Source organism: Sapajus apella, unplaced genomic scaffold (genome assembly GCF_009761245.1).
Source record: "Sapajus apella isolate SASKATOON/1434 unplaced genomic scaffold, GSC_monkey_1.0 scaffold115, whole genome shotgun sequence".
NCBI lineage: Eukaryota > Metazoa > Chordata > Mammalia > Primates > Cebidae > Sapajus > Sapajus apella.
In genome coordinates this window covers 2,866,527-2,884,202 of record NW_022437055.1, presented here as the reverse complement: position 1 = coordinate 2,884,202, position 17,676 = coordinate 2,866,527, and the positions used below count along the sequence as shown (strand labels likewise).

The window sequence follows — 17,676 nt, the reverse complement described above, 5'->3', positions numbered from 1 at the left end:
TACTGTATTTGTTAATGAGTCCCTACTTGCTAGAATAATCAAAGTGGGAAAAAAGTAGACAATATAACTGTATGATTGCAGAATGTAAAGCTATATGAATACAGAAGGTATATAAGTCTCATAGTGCCTAAACTTCTTTCTCCATTTTAAGACTGATGTGCTAGGTAATAAATACCCCAGATGCCTAAGAAAAGAAAATCTAAAAGAAATTTCAAACAGCTTTTTGATTTATTGAAGTCCTTCATTCTTCTCTTGTTATTCTTTGTACATTGAAATAACTAGTCTTTTCTTTACAAAGTCAGCTCCATTTGCAGCCCCTTAAATGCCTGGTGATGTATTGTAATAGAATTTGATTGTACATATAACTCAGTTATAGCTCACAAGTTGGCTATGGAAAACCACCAATGCTCTGCTGTGTGATAAAGACTCATCTTGGACTTTAAAAACAACTAATTACTTTTAAGACTGTGTATTAACTGGAGGATTAAAACTGGTTTTCAGTAATACTTTTAAACATCTTTATTTCAATGTAAGGACAACCTTCCTTTGGAGAGAATAGCAATTTTTTCTGGGAATAGAAATTCTGTCTGTTCACATCTCATGGTGAATATGGCTTTACATTATTCTTTATCTTTTTAAATTTGTTCTTAAATAATATATCCAATGTATGTATAATTACTCTTACATTCACTGGCAAAATAAATAAAAGCCAATGAGCTTCCAGTCATCAATATGATATGTGTGTATATGCGTGTGTGTGTTCTAAGGTTTGCCGAGAATTTCAGCGTGGAAATTGTACCCGTGGGGAGAATGATTGCCGCTATGCTCACCCTACTGATGCTTCCATGATTGAAGTGGGTGATAATACTGTGACAATCTGCATGGATTACATCAAAGGTCGATGCTCCCGGGAGAAATGCAAGTACTTTCATCCTCCTGCACACTTGCAAGCCAAACTCAAGGCAGCTCATCACCAGATGAACCATTCAGCTGCCATGGTAAGAAAAGACCTGCACTTGTGGCCTGTTTCAGAGTAAATGATTTGTATATTCCTCAATTTGTCTAATATCCTGTAACCATAATAATGGATGGTCATGAGTGGACCTTAATATGAACAGTCAAGGTTATAAGCTGGAAAAGAACAAACCTATTTATTCTACATTATGTACTAAGATTTTCTAAAGATAATTATTTAAAAGCTTTACTAATGCCTTTAACCTACTGTGCTCTTTTTCCCATTTTCAGAGAAAGGATAAATTATATGATTTAAACAGTCAGTTATTTTTGAGTGCTTTTATAGTTTCACTACCCTCAATATCCTAGAGAGGCAGAAAGTTGCCTCTGCTCTGTGAGCCACTTTCATGGGCACTTTGCTACTAACATCCTTAGTGCCTTTTTTTTTTTTCAAGTTAACATATTCAGGTTTTATAATTATGTATTATTTCTTTTTTTTTTTCCATTTATTTATTTTATGGCATTTTAGGTTTGGGGGTACATGTGAAGAACATGCAAAATTTTTGCATAGGTACACACGTGGCAGTGTGATTTACTGCCTTCCGCCCCATCACCTACATCTGGCATTTCTCCCCTTGCTATCTCTCCCTTTTAAAACAATGCACTTAAAACATAGGATATTAAGTAGGTTCCAATTTCCTAAAGGTTAAGGCCACCTTCCTCTCTGGAAGCATAGTATCAAGGAGAGCAGCCTGCTTAGTCTAGAGGGAAATTTTTATGTGGTTGGAAGCAGAGGCTGACTTTTTTGTTTGTTTGTTTGGTTGGTTGGTTGGTTGGTTGGTTTTTTTGTTTTGAGACGGAGTCTTGCTCTGTCACCTAGGCTGGAGTGTAGTGGCATGATCTCGGCTCACTGCCACCTCCGTCTCCCGGGTTCAAGCAATTCTCCAGCCTTAGCCTCCTGAGTAGCTGGGACTACAGGCGCGTGCCACTGCTTCTGGTGAATTTTTGCATGTTTTTGTAGAGACGGGGTTTCACCATGTTGGCCAGGCTGGCCTTGAACTCCTGACCTCAGGTGATCCACCTGCCTCAGCCTCCCAAAGTGCTGGGATTACAGGCATGAGCCACTACACACGGCCCAGAGGCCTAACTTTTAAGTTGCAGTAGAAAGCCAATTTTGGGGGAACAGTTAGTGTTGTTTAGTAACACTGAAAGGTAGGAAGCAGGAGAAATACTTGTGTAACACTGCAGTGTGATCGCTTAAAACGAGCGATTCTCGTGACTGAAGTTTGCCACAGCTGTCCATTGTTTTGATGTGCTGCTTGCTATATCTTTCTTTTTCTACCTGGACCTTTCCTCGTGTAATAAGGCATAACAGCCCCAATAAAGGACAAAACCCACAGGAAACCTCATGTTCCCTGGGTGTAGAAAAAGCACTGAAATGACCCTGAAGCCTAGTAGATGCACTGTGAGCTAAATCTCCTCGCAAACATTCATAGTTCAGACTCCCATGGCAGAGACTTTGCCTATTCACAACAGAGAGACACTTATTTTCAAACATCCCTATTAAGAAGGTTTTCCTCATACTGAGTTGAAATTTATCTTGCTGCAACTGGAACTTCACAAAAGAAGTCAATCTCTGTTCCAAGTGACAGTGACTGTCATGTTTCCTCTCTAAGCCAAATGCTGCAAATTTCTCCTACTTTTCCTCGTAGATTATGGTTTCAAGGACACAGTACCGTTTTCGGACTGGCTCCGCATTTTTTTTTAGAGCTGAACTCATTACATCGTGAAGGATCTGAGCACCAAATTAGAACAAACTTATTTTCTCCCTTGATCGGAACAACGTAGTCTGTTAATGAATATTAAAAAAGACTTTACCCAATGCTTTTTGTCTTAAATGCTTTTGAATGGGAGAATTTTCAGCTATGAAAATGGCTTTGTATGCAGCTGTCCATTTCTGATTATTTGAATGCGTTTGATAGAATGCAAAGGTTACAAGACAGCCCCAAATTTCCATGTAGAGAGCTAAATATTACATCATAGATCTTCAGTTGTTATTTGTGAATATCAATATAAAATTCCCTTTTAAGTAACTGATCACAGCAGGATCTTAGCAGTGAGATCAAGTTGGCCCACAGGAATTTGATAGAGGTAAGATTAAATAAAGGAGGGATTCACGAAGAAATTCAAGGTTTTTGTATTTTTTAAGGACTCATAGGGGACATGCTTTGTAGAAGAGATTTTTACCTTGTTCATACATATAGCTCAGGTTGAGTTCACAAAAAGCAGTTTGTATTAAAAAATAAACAAAAAAAGACATGAAGGGTTGATATTTAGTTCATCCACAGTCTCTCACCTCTTTGAGAGGTTTATGAGTTTAATAGTACAAGTACCACCCAATCGGAACTGGGCACTGACCCATCAGGATAAACCTCAGCCATAAACAAGCCGTACTACCTTACCAGCATCTACCTGTCAAATGTTCATCTAGGTTTCGCCCCAATTTGTAGTTTGCTAGGCAACATAACTGTGGTTCTGATGATCATAGCATGCTGTCAACTTTCAAGAGACAGGGATACTCCCCATTTATACCAAAGGGAAATCTTTTTAACAATCCGTTAAGTAAGCCTTCTGCCTTAGTCAGCTAAAATGTTCAGCAAAACCATTTTCTCCCAATGGTGATAAAAAGCATTTGAAATGATAGATTTTGTTTTATGGTTGGTGATTTTAGTCTTGACCTTTGTCATCTGGCCTGCTGGGATAAATTTGGAAATTTTATATCTCTAAAATTCCTCAACTTATTTTATCTTACTCTTCTGGCATGCTTCTCTTTATTTAGGTGAAATAAAAAGCAGACCTGTTACAATGTGTGCATTAACCTAGAGTTCCCAAAAGAAAATAGAGATACGTTGAGACCTTTGTTATTCACAGGAACGAGGTCATGGTATTACCCTTTGGACACGTGGCAGGATGGTTACTGAACACAAGTATTCCTGTTTCCTTAAAAATTTGGAACATACCTAATTGTTGTTGCTGGGACATGTTTATTAAGTAACGTGCAATTTACTGAGAGAAAAAAAAAAAGTAAAGTAGTGTTAAACTTCTCCAAAGAATATGATCCAGGGGCAAGTTTGACTGAGTATTATAAGCACAGTGGGATTTTGAAAAAACTGTAGACATGAAAGGATACTTTAAAAATGCTAACAGCTTATAGAATTAAACCTTACAAGAACTTAACAAAGCAAATGGTACATGCTGAAATGCACAGCAAGCCTCTATGAATAAGAACTGCATATATTTTGCTAACTATCTATATAGTATCTGGATGAGGTAGGTGGTGGGGGAGGAAATATTCATTTGCTTCTTCCTTACATGTGAGGAAATATACAGTTTTAGGATTTGAACTGGAAGTCTTTGTATAAATTGGATTTTATTTTATGGGATGACAGTGTCAGACTGTCATCTACCAACATCTGTTTTATCACCTATGTGCCATTTATGTCCTAGATCTGTATTGGAGTTCTATCTGGTAGAAATGTCTTTCCTGCTATATCAGTTGCTTTTGCTAATCTCACTTTTATAGATTCGTAGATGAGTATCCCTGAGATATTAGTTTTAAATGATTGTTTGCTGTAATAGATTTCTGTCACATCCTGCTCAAATGAGGTCTAAATTAGTGAAGTTGAAAACCTTTTTTTTTTGCATTTTTTTCTGTTTTGGATTACTGCTCATCTAGTGGACTGCCTTTTATGTTTTTCCCTTAAGATAGGCTCTCACTCTGTTACTCAGGCTGGAGTGCAGTGGTGTGGTCTCAGCTCACTGCAGCCCTGACCTCCTGGGCTTAAGCAGTCCTCCCTCAGCCTCCCAAGTAGCTGGGACCACAGGAATGCACCACCATGCCTGGCTAATTTTTCTATTTTTTTTGTAGAGATGGGGTTTTGCCATGTTGCCCAGGCTGGTCTCAAACTCCTGAGCTCAAACAATCTGCTGGTTTCAGCCTCACAAAGTGTTGGGATTACAGGCATGAGTCACTGCACATGGCTGTGAACCCCCTTATCTCTGCAGTTGGTTACCTTGCTGTTGGGCCACTGCTTATCCAGTGTCTTGCCCAATAGATACCGTTATGGAGGATTTCCAGGACATACCTTATATAAATGGTGCTTGCTTGGTTTGAGTACATTTGTTACTTTCTCTAGTACTAGTACCATCTCTCGCCCTACAGGCCCTGCAGCCTGGTACACTGCAGCTGATACCAAAGAGATCAGCACTGGAAAAGCCGAATGGTGCCACCCCGGTCTTCAATCCCGGTGTTTTTCACTGCCAACAGGCTCTGACTAACCTGCCGCTCCCCCAGCCGGCGTATATCCCTGCAGGTGAGAACACAGCTCTGGGCACTGCAGCAAGCTTGGTGATGTTGTGAATGTATACAATGCAAAGCAGCTTTCAAAGAGCTTTTGTAGGGGGACTGTCGATATGTATTTTGATTAAAAATAAAACAAGGAAGTTATACTTGTCTGCTGTTATCTAGAACTACTTGTTTTTTTTATAATTCAAGAAAATTCACGGTTTGAAATCAAACTAGGAAAAGGTATCAACATTTTTCTGTTTAGTATTTCTTGGTTTTTGCTTATGGTTAATTCACTTGGTTTAGTCTCAAACTAATTCCCTGACTCTTAGGTATCATTTTCACAGACAGTAAAGTGCTGTCAAAAAAAAAAAAAAAAAGAAAAAGAAAAAGAAAAGAAAAGAAAAGAAAAGAAAAAAAAGGAAGAAAAGTAGAAAAAATTCCCAGCTTCAATATTGTGGAAATGCATTGTCTGTATATTTTTGATATGCCAAAGGTAGTTAAAATAAAATTACCCTTAAATGCACAGTATAGTATAGTTTACATTAAAAAGATAGTTTTAGCCTGTAACTCTTGAATCAGTTAATATAAAATACATAGCAATTTATATTTTCTGGCATTTTGCAGCATATTTTGTTATCCCTTACATTCAGCTATATTTAAAAGCCTGTTTTGCACCAAATTGAATAGAAAATGTTAAGCCAGAAATTTGTTCAAGTAGATATTATATATCAGGGGGAAATAATTTACTTCCAGTGGTTTAGTAGTTTAAGAATGAGCATATAGTCTCTTAGGAATAAGTTGAAAATTCTAACCACTGGGAGTACAGTAGGTTTGGTTTTTTTGTTTTTTTGTTTGATTGGTTTTTTGCCGGAATGCTAAATGCCCCAGTTTGGAAACTATTTTTAAATGAAAATAACATAGATTCAAAAAAATAATTTAGAAATACTTGTTAATACTGGGACTTGAGAAAGCTTATTGGCTAATTAGTAAATAAATCAGCTAATTAATTTTTAATGGTAACACAAAACACCAGTCTTTAATTAGTAACCACAGTAATCCTTCATGCCATCATTTAAATTATACAATTTTTATACATTTACATAATAGTTTCTGAAAGGAAATATGGAATTCTTCAGCACTTTCTTACATCCATTATAATAAGTAGCTGCTGATATCTAGCAATTTAGACATGTTCTCCCAACTTAAGAAAAAAACCACATAATGTCCATTCAGTAAAAGATAAAACCAGTATGAGTTGATATGACTTTATTCCTGGCATTTTTTTTCTTCAAAAATTATGATAACTTACCTACACATTAGATCACTCTACCTTGGCTACTTCCAATTTGTATTATAGCTATGGAATGAATTCAATAGTCAAGGTGGTTGAATATAATAAAATATATGTTCATTATAGGTTTTCTTAATACTACAGTTACTTTGGTTCCAAGTTTGAATTTTTTGCCAGATTTGGCCAACATAAAATCTAGTTTCATAAGCAAAAATGTTAGAAAAATTTCCTTCCCCTTAATTAGTAGCAACATAAAAGCCTGTCCAGCTAAGAGGTCTCTCTTACGGGAAAGCCTGTTTGCCATATATTCATAGTTAAGTCCTACTGACTATGAGACAGTGGAGGAGACAGTGTTAACAGATTAATACTCTAAACAGAAATACAGACACCAGATACAAGATTCTGGAGTGTATTTAAAAAATGGTACATATAATAAATTTAAATTATCTTTCTTATGACAAAAATTATTTAGGATGCATTTGTCCACAATAAATATGTAATTTAAGTGAGCTGATTCTTTTACAGAAAAATTATAGCTCATTTTGTACCTAAGAATCCAAGAATTATTTTGATTACCTGGGTTTCTGATCTTAAAGCTAATCTGTAATTGTAAACATGGGAAATTGTTGGACTTGCATGTGCTGAGTAATTGATATTGCAAAGAAATAATCTTTCTAGTTAAAATAAATGTATTTCTATCAGTAAATCCTTAATAATCAAATATCTCTTTTCTTTACTTTCCATGCTTTTCTGCGTGGTGTACAGGGCCAATACTGTGCATGGCACCCGCTTCAAGTATTGGTAGGTTTTTCTACAAAAATTCTCAACATTTTCTAATCTGAAAAATGTGTTTTTCTGTTGTGACTATGAAAGATGAATGACTGAAAGATGTGGCTGGAAATTTTCTGAGTATGTTAAGGCTTAACATGGTGCTTTCTGTTTTATGTCTTTGTAGCATCAAAATAGCCCTGCTTTCTCAAGTCCTAGTTGGTTGCCACTGTGACCAAATTCTGGCCCTGTCATTTCTCTATTTCTGCCCTAAAAATAGCAACTGAAATATTTTAAAAGGTTCCTTTTTCAATATTTGAAACTAGCCAGAGTGGGCAGTTTTGTTCTTTGCTTAACATGTATTATTTAAAAATTGTAAAATACTTAAAATATCTAACTCGTAAAGTACAATGAAACAATTCCTCTCTGAAAAAGTTATCTATAGGACTTAAAGCATTCAGTGTTCCCATGTTGCAAGAGGATGAGTTCAGCACAGTCAGAGCATTCTGCAGTGTTCTGTAATGAATTCTGCAGTGTCCTAGCCTGAAGCGCCATTGGCACAGAAGCTAGGCACAACAGAATCATTTTGAAATGACTCTGGGTGTTCTGTGATTTTTTAACAAGCAGTTGCACACAGATCCTCTTGTTAGCCACTAACACAATATGGTAGCCATCTTTAAGCCATTTTATTCAGCACCCAATACTGAAGAGCATGAGAAAGGAATGGGGAGTTCACAGCTCCTACAGTCCTCATGGGCACCAGGAACAGGAGAAAATAGCGCTGTTTTATGCAAGGAGAGATGATCCCACCCTGTCCCATTCTATCATCTCATATCAATCCAGGCCATCCCCACCCTTTTGAGAGTTTGCAACAAATTGACCTTTGGCACCTTGGTGGACCAGAGTAGATACAGAGCCTCAAAGGCACCACTAAGAGGCTTCTTGAGAATAAAGGTCAAAATGACAACCACATAGTAGCAGCACTCACTAACATAGTGAGGTCTGAACCCTGGCAATGGAGGTGAGGCCCCTGTTACTGAGGGGTTGACTGTCTTCTGTAGGAATAGTAAACATTTCTATTAATACCAACAGGAGCACAATATGTATACATTGTAATCGTAATGTATACAATTAGACTTCTGCAAGTTTAAGAAATGTGTCTTTGCCTTCATATTTTGTGAGCTTTCTTGGAGATGTTCCCTTGTCCGTTCACTTTCAGAGCTCTGCTTAGGAATGCAAACTGCATTCTTTAGTGAGTCTGCTTCCTGTACAATTGCTGCACTCCCAAAGGGAAAACAAGAGTGTTTGTAGAATTGGCATGTGAGACAACAGGGATGGCTCTGGGCAATGGGTAACTAGAGTTGAGGAGAAGGGATAACTATGGAGTTTCTGTTAATCACCATTTGGGGTATATTCTCAGTTTCTGTGGCATTGCAAATGTCAATTCTCTCTCTCTCTCTCTCTCTCTCTCTCTCTCTCTCTCTCTCTCTCTTTCAGTCTCTCTCTGGCCATTCATTTTCTCTGTAGACTTTCAGAAAATCTGAATTTAATCTTTGTAGACATGATAAATTATTACATATGTGTGCTTGCCATTCACACATTAATTCCCCAGTTTGCTTTCTGAAATGAGCTAGACATCAGAAAGCAACCCGAACACTTTCTAAATGAGGTAGGAACTAGAAACGACAAAGAGAAAACATCCTGCAAGAGATTTCATAGCTACTAACCATTGTAGCTATAATAGTTGCTGTGAGGACAAGATTTACTATGAAGTACTCCATGTATTTGATAAATGGCCAAAGTTTCCTAGGAGTTTGCCAGAGAAGTACTTAAAACCCCGCATGCATCGTTTACTGTATTATTCATATCTGCCCCCCTACCACATACCAACCAGTCAACCTATCATGTCTTTGCATGCAGATCAGGTAAGTATACATATAACTGTCCATTTGCACTTGCAAATCTAGTGACAGCATTCATGTCCGTAAGTGAGCGTAAATTCCAATTTACGATTCCCTAATTCCATTTTGAATGTGCAATCCAGTTACTTGTCTGTTTAGCTTCAGATAGATAGATAGCCCCTGTAACATCGGATTTTTGTTTTCGTATGCATTCATTATAGCTCCTTCTAAAAATTTAGCCTTTTGAGTAAACTACAATGGGATTCTGCTCGAAAACTTACTAAATGTTGAGAATGGTTCCATATTCCATATTGGTAACTATAATTGGCTTTCCCCTTTTCTCTTTTTAATTTTCCCCCTTCCATGCTGTGTTGCTTTGCACTGACTGTGATTGCATGAACACCCTGATGTATTCGTCATTATGATGTCACATTGCTTGTTGCTGTGATACCTACCACACCTCATTCCATCATAAATATCATGGTTGCATAAATCCTCCACGCTCCTGTGTGTTGCTTCTATGGTTTTCAACTGAAAGTGCCCATGATGCACGGTGCTACACCTACCACTGTGTCTGCAGCAACAACACCTGCCACCAACGTTCCCTTCGCTGCAACAACTACAGGCAATCAGGTTTGGCCATTTATTTCAGCTGTTCAGATCGAGATAACTACAATGTTTTGGTAATGCACGGTATATGCTTTTTGGATTGGTGAGATTCTTGTGTGTTTCTTAAGCCATTGTCACATTTAGAGTTTTTATTTGTGTGTATATTCTAGAGTGCTGTATGTGCTTTGCTATTCATCCCAAGATGAATCAGTGGAGTTTTGCTCATTTCTAATTGGTTACCAGATGTCGCTCTTCATATTCTATATCTAATTGTTGGTAGCAGACCAATCCTCAAGTGTATATACTTAATATTTCTTAAATGCTTCCTCATTGGTCAAGAGAAGAATTTATTTTACTGCCATTTTTTATTATTGTGTTTAAACTTTGGCTTGGTACAGTCATCACCTTTCCCTTCAGATCCACTGGAAAGAAAACAAAATACCACATTTCTTTCCAAGACACAGATATCCTTATCATTTCCCAGTGATTGCATTAGAAGTTCCTTCTCATATGGACATTAGATGTGCTTGTTTCTTTGATTTTTATTTGCTTTAGATATTTCTAGGCAGAGTTTACAAGGCAAATTATAAGTCTGGGGGGAGTATTGAAATTATAAGGAGATACATAGAATAAGTATTGTATAATATTAGGGCCATTTTGCCTTATTAAAGTGGTAACCATACTTACAGACTAACAGTTCCACATATATAACAACAAAAACAGAATTATCTTAAGAAACTATTTTAATCTAAAATCTTTTTTACTACTGTAGATGCCCCAATTATCAGTAGATGAACTGAATAGCAGCATGTTTGTTTCACAGATGTAGACGTTCCCAGTAGAACAGTAAGTTTCTTTAAGTATTAATATAAATAACATTTATAGGTTACCTTTTTTATTTGCACAATTGCACTTACTAAAAGGGTTTAGCAAATATTTTCGTTAATAGACATTGCTTGTGACTTAGAGTTTAATTTACACACTATAAGTTTTCCAAATTGAAATGTGAGAGCAAATATGCAATATTTTTTATATGGCAATGACAGCTGGTACTGTCTTTTCCCAATGAGCTTACACATTCTTGAATGTTTTCCTGTTATTAAAGGAATATAATTTGTTAGCCATAGGCACAGATTACTTTTGAGTTGTAATTCTTTAACCATTTTATAGCTTCATTTTTTTTTTTTGAAAATCAAATTTCAGGGTTTCACTGAGATGATTATCTTAAACACAGTAAGGACTATGCTTCTCATGTGACATTGTTTTGAATTTTGAGTGACATAATTTAGTAATTGAGTCATTATTTTCATTCCAATCATGTCTCTTTTTAAAAATTTTGGTGGTGGTTGTTGGATTTTTTTTCCACCTTTACCCTCGATCTCCTCATTGCCTGGTGCTCATTGTGGCACACACTTCATTTGAGCAACCATTCACTTAGAACATGTGACTTCTGAAGCCACTGAAGACTCCTGGGTATTTTAATTAATTCTAGGGACTTACTAAAATAGTGTACCAATTCTGAATTGCATATCTTCGTCATCGAAAGTTTGAAGTTCTCACACCTGGAGTGTGTCATTTGGTTGAAGGAGGCAGCAGTTCTGTTACCTAGTGAACTAATTCCCGAGATCCCAGCTAGCCCATCTTTCCTGTTGAGGACACATGAGCTCAGAACACTAAGTGTTCTGGACAAAGCTGATAGCTGACTGGACATTAAATAAATAGGTCCCCTCGATCATAAGGAAGGATTTTAAAAGGTACCTTTGAGTACATAGGATAAATGAAGGAGCTATAAATTGTAATCATTTCCAGGGGTGTCATTTGGGATAGTGGCAGCTTGGGAATAGCACTAAACATGAGAATGTAGGTTTTGCCAACACTTGCCCAACTTTCATGTGTTGCTTTACATCAAGGTAAACAAAAGTTGTCAAATTAACTTTCCAACAGAGCATGTTTGGGAAGAGCGATTCCTTTTTGCTTGATTTTGTTAGCAAATATAGAGGTATTTGGTAGAACATAATCACTTCAATATGTAATTGAAAATGTCTGAAAATGTCTCTAAAGTTTAAAAATGTAATTTTGTACAATACAATGCCCAGATTTCACAATTAGGCTATTTCTGCATGGCTCTAAAACATTCAGAGAAAAAGTTGAAAGTGTGTTTAATATTTGCATATTTCAAAATGTTTGGTAGCAAACATGTTTTCTCAGTACATGCCAGTTGAAAGAGGTGGACACATGGGTGGACATTCAATGAAAAGTTTTGGCATTGAGTAGATAGATAATGCCTTAAATGTTGGAGTACGTCTCTGTTAGCTTAGGGCAGTTCTCCACATTAGCACTCAAAGGGTACCATAGACTATCATTGTACCATAGACTATCATATGTACATGGCTCTTTCATGATTATTCTCAGTAGTCCCATTTCAATGTGAAATTCAGAGTGGGGATATTTTGGCACTGTTTAACAGACACAACTGGAACAAGACCTGCACTCTATTGATTATTCGTTCAGTAACCCTTCAATATTTCTCACTCTCTTTTTCTTTCTTTTTTTTTTTTTTCCATTTCAGCTGAAATACTGAACAGCAGAGTTATGGAGTATCAGAATCTTTCCATGGAAACCTCCATATGGCCTTTCTATATATATTCTTGTATTTCTTCTTCTACCAACACTACAATAAGCGTGGTACAGTCAATATATTAAGCAAAGCAAACCTGCCAGCCAGCAAATTCAAATAAAAAATAAAGCATTAAAAATCAATGGAGATGTTAAAACAGAACATGAATAGAAAACTAATAACTACCATCCGTCTTATTTGAATTATCAAGCAGAACATGACCATAAAATTTGGTAACTCGTTACATTACTCTTTGTCATTTTCTAATAACCATGCTAAGTGAATTTCCAGAGTGAGCTTTTGGCTTACTGTATACATTCTTGGTGGATAAATTATTCACCTGTTTTTGGTTTTGTTTACAAGATAGTCTATTGGGTTGATTCAGAATGTAACAAATATATTCAGTACCATTTCTTGTATTGTACTGTGTTGTGCTATGTAAGGTTTTTACATGCTGTAGTGTTTTGCTGTATATGTGTGGTATTTGATTTCAACTAAAATGTTATTAGCGGGGAACAAAAGTATATGCTTAAAAACATGACAATTTCATGCAAATATGCTCTCTCTATATAGAATATTTCTGTAGGTTTCTTGGGACTGACATTTAAAATGCCTCACTTTTGAGTGTGCACAAAACCTGCTCATTAACATGCATGTGTATAATTTGTACCTGCAGATCTTACATTGCATAATACAATCAAATTGCTAGATTTTTTAAAGAGAGAAATAATTACCTGCACAAAGCAGAGAACTTCATGAAACATTAACCCCTAATTCACTTTTCTTAAATAGCTTGGAAAATAAGATTTTACCTTTAAATGAATTTCTCAGCATTTATACTAAAAGTTATGTAAAGTGCTCATTAGATTTTTTTGTGTGTGGCTTGAGAATCCTATCTCCTAGGTTGAGTATCTAAAACTGAGCCATTTGTCATCTTCAGCTGAAAAACTGATGCTTGGGAGCTTAAAATATGCTAATTACAAGTTATAAATCAAACAGAGAGATGGGGGCGTGGAAATAGTTTTTACGTACTGGAGGAAAGTGTGTAAAACCATGGCTGTGTCACCTTTTACACAAGCGCCATTTTCCAAATGCAAATGGCTCATGCTCTTTACTCTTTGAATAGCAAATAAGATGCAATCTAGTAAAAGTCAGTCAGGGTGAAAGACAATTGGTTACAAATGAGGACTTTCTTCCTCAAATGGACTATCTTCTGTATTGATCACAGAGGGAGCCTGAGTACAGGTTTGGAGAAATGGCTAGGACAGGAACAGGGAGGCACTTACAAACTATTCCTTGATTTAGTCAAAAGAACTGGGAAAGATGGTTGTAGTTGTCTTTAGCTTCAGTTCAACTGAGTTTCGTTTTGTTAAACAGTTCAGCGGAGGAGAAAGCATCTGTGATATATGGCAAGTGTCCCCCTGGCCAAACTTTAACATTAGAGCCTCTCACATTATAACCATGCCTCTTTTTTGCTTGTTTGGATTCGATTGCCTTTATATATGTTTGAAAATGACAATAAAGAGGGTTTTAGCACCCTTTGGATGAGACAGAGTAGCTATACTCCTCAGAGCTCAACTGAATTCACATTATTAATACCTATGAAATAATTTTATAACAAAATAGTAATTAATTCCTGTGGTGTGTGACATATCTCATCCACTCTACTCAGTTATTAATGTTACTATTATTATACAGTGGTGGAAACATACGATATTTTACATCAACTAATAGATTTAACATTTTCTAGTAAATAGGTGTTCTTCCACCAGAAAGTATAAAACCATGACAAGTAAAAAGTAAATCTGATTGAGGATGCCTTAACCTGGCTAGAAGTGTTTGAATCACAGAACAATGGAGTTAGCAAAATAATTTTCATAGTTGATGGAACTGAGGTCAGGGGCATATGACTTGCCCAAGGCTACCTAGCCATTGTGGGACCCAGAAATATCTCCTGCCTCCAATTGTTCCTTCTTTCCAGGTTTTTTGTGCTTCAGAACATTTGAGGCTCTCTCCCAAGGCAGACCCATTTGGCTCAGAATACAAGAGAGCAAAATTAGCTTTCTGGGAATTGATATTCTGTTGATCGTAATTATCCATCCAAATCTTGATCAACAGTGCTTTCTAAACAGCCTTGCTTGTATTGATCCATTGTCAGCTGTTGACAGTGTTGGTGGGATTAGAGATCAAGAGTTGTCCTGACTTTTACCTATGGACTCTCTGAACCAGTTAATTTCTGTTTCTGAAATCTTAACATTTGCTATAGAAGAAAGTAGCATATGCCTTTTTGAAATTGCTCACGTATGGAACTGAGTTTTGTATGATCTGTGCCAGTGCCTCTCCACAAGAGTAGATCTGATTACATGAATCCAGGAGGGATGCACCTGAGCTAGTATGGATATATTTCTTAAAAGAGACAAGAACTTTTTTGTGCAAAATGAACTTTTGTATAGTTTGACATCTGCATGCAACGTACTATCTCACTTAACTTTTTCAACTTTGGGCAAAGATGTACATAGGCCATAGATAACCTAGAGTATAGCTGTTTTCATGTTGCATTAATCACTGGAAGACATTAACAATGACTTACTTTTTAGTAAAAAGTTCAGTGAGAGATATTTAGGGTGATTGTATTTTTGGTGCCACAATTTTCTACATTGTTGGCATTTTAAAAGTTACTTTGTAACTGAGTGTAAAGAAAGAAAGAAAGCTCAAAGCCCTAAAGTTTTGATCAAATTGAAGAGTTTTGAGAGAAAAAAATACAATTTAAAATGGCACTCTTTAAATTAGATGTGCAATGACTTATTCAAATTATCTTTATTCAAGAAAAGAAAAGAAGAAAGATAAGTCACTAGACTATAAATTTCCATTTAAAAAGACAAGTCACAAAGCGAATCAGTGACTCTAAACAAAAATTTACTGAATGAATTGTATATATAAAATTCTAATCACTTATGATTCTTAGTTAACATTTTATAAGCTTTATATTTTACAGGGGCTTCTTTTTATTTATCCAAAATTATTGCTTTCATCCATTTTTCTCAGCCTTTTGCAAAAATATGCAAGAGTGCTGAAACTTGGATAAAAAGGGTCATGTATACAGAGAAAATAATCTAAAAGTTATCTTTAAGAGGATTTTAGTAGTGTCAACTTTTTAAAAAAGTACTACGTGACCATAACATACATGTATTTTAAAGAGGGATTAAGATTAAATTAAAATAAATGGATTCATAAAATTGCTATTTAAATACAGCATTTACTTTTGCAACTGGAGCATGATTCCAGAACCAGCTGTGGCATTTCATTTCACTTTTCTAGATCAGAGCCTTTAATTTGTAGTTAATCATGATGTGGAAAGTCATCTTCTCTCTACTCCATCAATTTTCTCCATCCATTTTTGAACATGCTGAAGCACTTTGATCTTGCCATAAGTGTTGTCCTTTACCACTAGGCAGTGTTCACTAATAGGAGGGCCTCAAATCACCTGCTCTCCAATTTGGGAAAAAGCAAGTACCTCCTCCCTACCATCAGCAGAAACAGAATGAAATTGATCTTTGCAAATTGAATCTGTTTTAAGTAGCATTACCAATAAGCATAGTGATGTCTGAATAATGAATGATACTTATTACATTTTATTAAATAAGAGAGAAAGTCCTTGTGCTACTTGAAATGTTATTTGGTTCTCTGTCCCCCTTTGAAGAGTATACATGAGGATTCTCTTAGGTAAAATGCAGCCACAAGTTTTCGGAGTTCCTTTAGTCTGTAGGGTAGGCTATGAAGTACATAATAATTAGAAACGGAAATCTTCATTCTTTTTCTCTCAAATACATTTCACACAAATTGAAATAGAAATAGGTAAAATTTATTAGGGAAATCTGATTTCCCAATTCCGATGGATAGACAGTAGACTTGTTTAACCAGTGCCTATAGAAGGCACTAGAATAAACAGCATGTCCAAGAGTATAACAACTTCTTTGTAAATTTATTTGCTAGCCTAATCAAACTGTAAATATAACTCACTAATTGGTACCATGTTTTTATTTTTCTTATTGTTCATTTTTAAGGTTTTATTTTATTGCTTTTCTGTAGCTCTAAGTAACTAATGAATTTAATTTTGAAGGAAAGTTAAAGAAAGTTTAAGCTTTTACTGCATGGATTCAGCTCACCTAGCTAGGTTCTGAACTGACACTGAAGTATGACAAGATACAGATTATAGTCCAAAATTTTCCTTCACAGTTCACAATTTAAGAACAAATGTAACTTTATATACAAATAATCATTGATAACTAATTATATTTAGTTGTTGCTTTGGCGACAAAACTACAACATGGCTACCTTTAGACATTTGTGTGTCTGAACATTTTACTTGTAAACTATAGGTAGTTTGTGACACTATGAGCATGGAGAACATACAGCTCAAAACTGAAAACAGACATGGTTGAGTCCTTTTTTTAATCCCGAAGGCCCATATATAAAAGCTGAATTTGTGTCCTTGTGTGACTTTTTGTGAAAAAGTTTATAACACATGGATTCTAGAATCAGGCTTGATAGTTTATAGAATTTGTTGTGTGGATTGGGTTATTCCACAGTATTGAGACTTCAAAACACAATCATTGCATTTTTAATACACTACCTGACTTTTTTTTATAACTTTATTCAAAATTACTTTATTCAAGTGGCATAGCTGAAGCTGCAAAAATTCTGTTTTCTGGAATTACATACACAAATATATCTACATGAGGATTCAAGCATGACTAAAGCCTCTTTTGAAATTAATTCATATTTTTAAAAGTATACATAAAGATACTGTGGAATGACCCCTTAACAGTGTTTAAGAAACATATGCTGCAGTTAATTGACTGTCTCAGTTAGGGTGCGGATGTGTGAGACACACCTTTTTTGCACTTATGTACATAGTCCATGAAAGCAATCCATGGAGCTTTTTTTAAATGTAAGAAGTCTGTGATAATAGTGGAAAAGTTAGTAAGAGAGAGTTATTTCTAAGGCTTTGAAAAGGAGGGTGTTTTTGCTCTAAGACTTAACTAAAGCATAAAGTTGCTTTGCTGTTATGGAGGCTTTCTAGTTTGCTACAGGTCACCAAAAGAGAAGGCTAGTAACAAGTAACAGGTCAACCTCAGCTAACAGCACTGAACAGGAGTAGAATAGCTTTATCATTTAACAAGATCAT

At 35.9% G+C, this 17,676-nt stretch overlaps 1 protein-coding gene across 13 annotated transcripts in view; it reads left to right on the top strand.

The window, feature by feature from the left end:
• Nucleotides 1–16,158, top strand: part of MBNL3 (muscleblind like splicing regulator 3) — a 110,083-nt gene extending 93,925 nt beyond the window's left edge. For 8 of the 13 annotated variants that reach the window (XM_032260227.1, XM_032260226.1, XM_032260225.1 and 5 more), the window contains 6 exons: nucleotides 768–998; nucleotides 5,177–5,327; nucleotides 7,359–7,394; nucleotides 9,801–9,895; nucleotides 10,644–10,717; nucleotides 12,441–16,158. In XM_032260227.1, coding sequence (XP_032116118.1) covers nucleotides 768–998; nucleotides 5,177–5,327; nucleotides 7,359–7,394; nucleotides 9,801–9,895; nucleotides 10,644–10,700 — 570 coding nt within the window. In that variant the 3' untranslated portion in view covers nucleotides 10,701–10,717; nucleotides 12,441–16,158. The remainder of the gene's footprint in view (nucleotides 1–767; nucleotides 999–5,176; nucleotides 5,328–7,358; nucleotides 7,395–9,800; nucleotides 9,896–10,643; nucleotides 10,718–12,440) is intronic. The other 5 variants (XM_032260218.1, XM_032260219.1, XM_032260228.1 and 2 more) reach the window with 5 other exon arrangements.
• The last annotated feature ends 1,518 nt before the right edge of the window (nucleotides 16,159–17,676 follow it).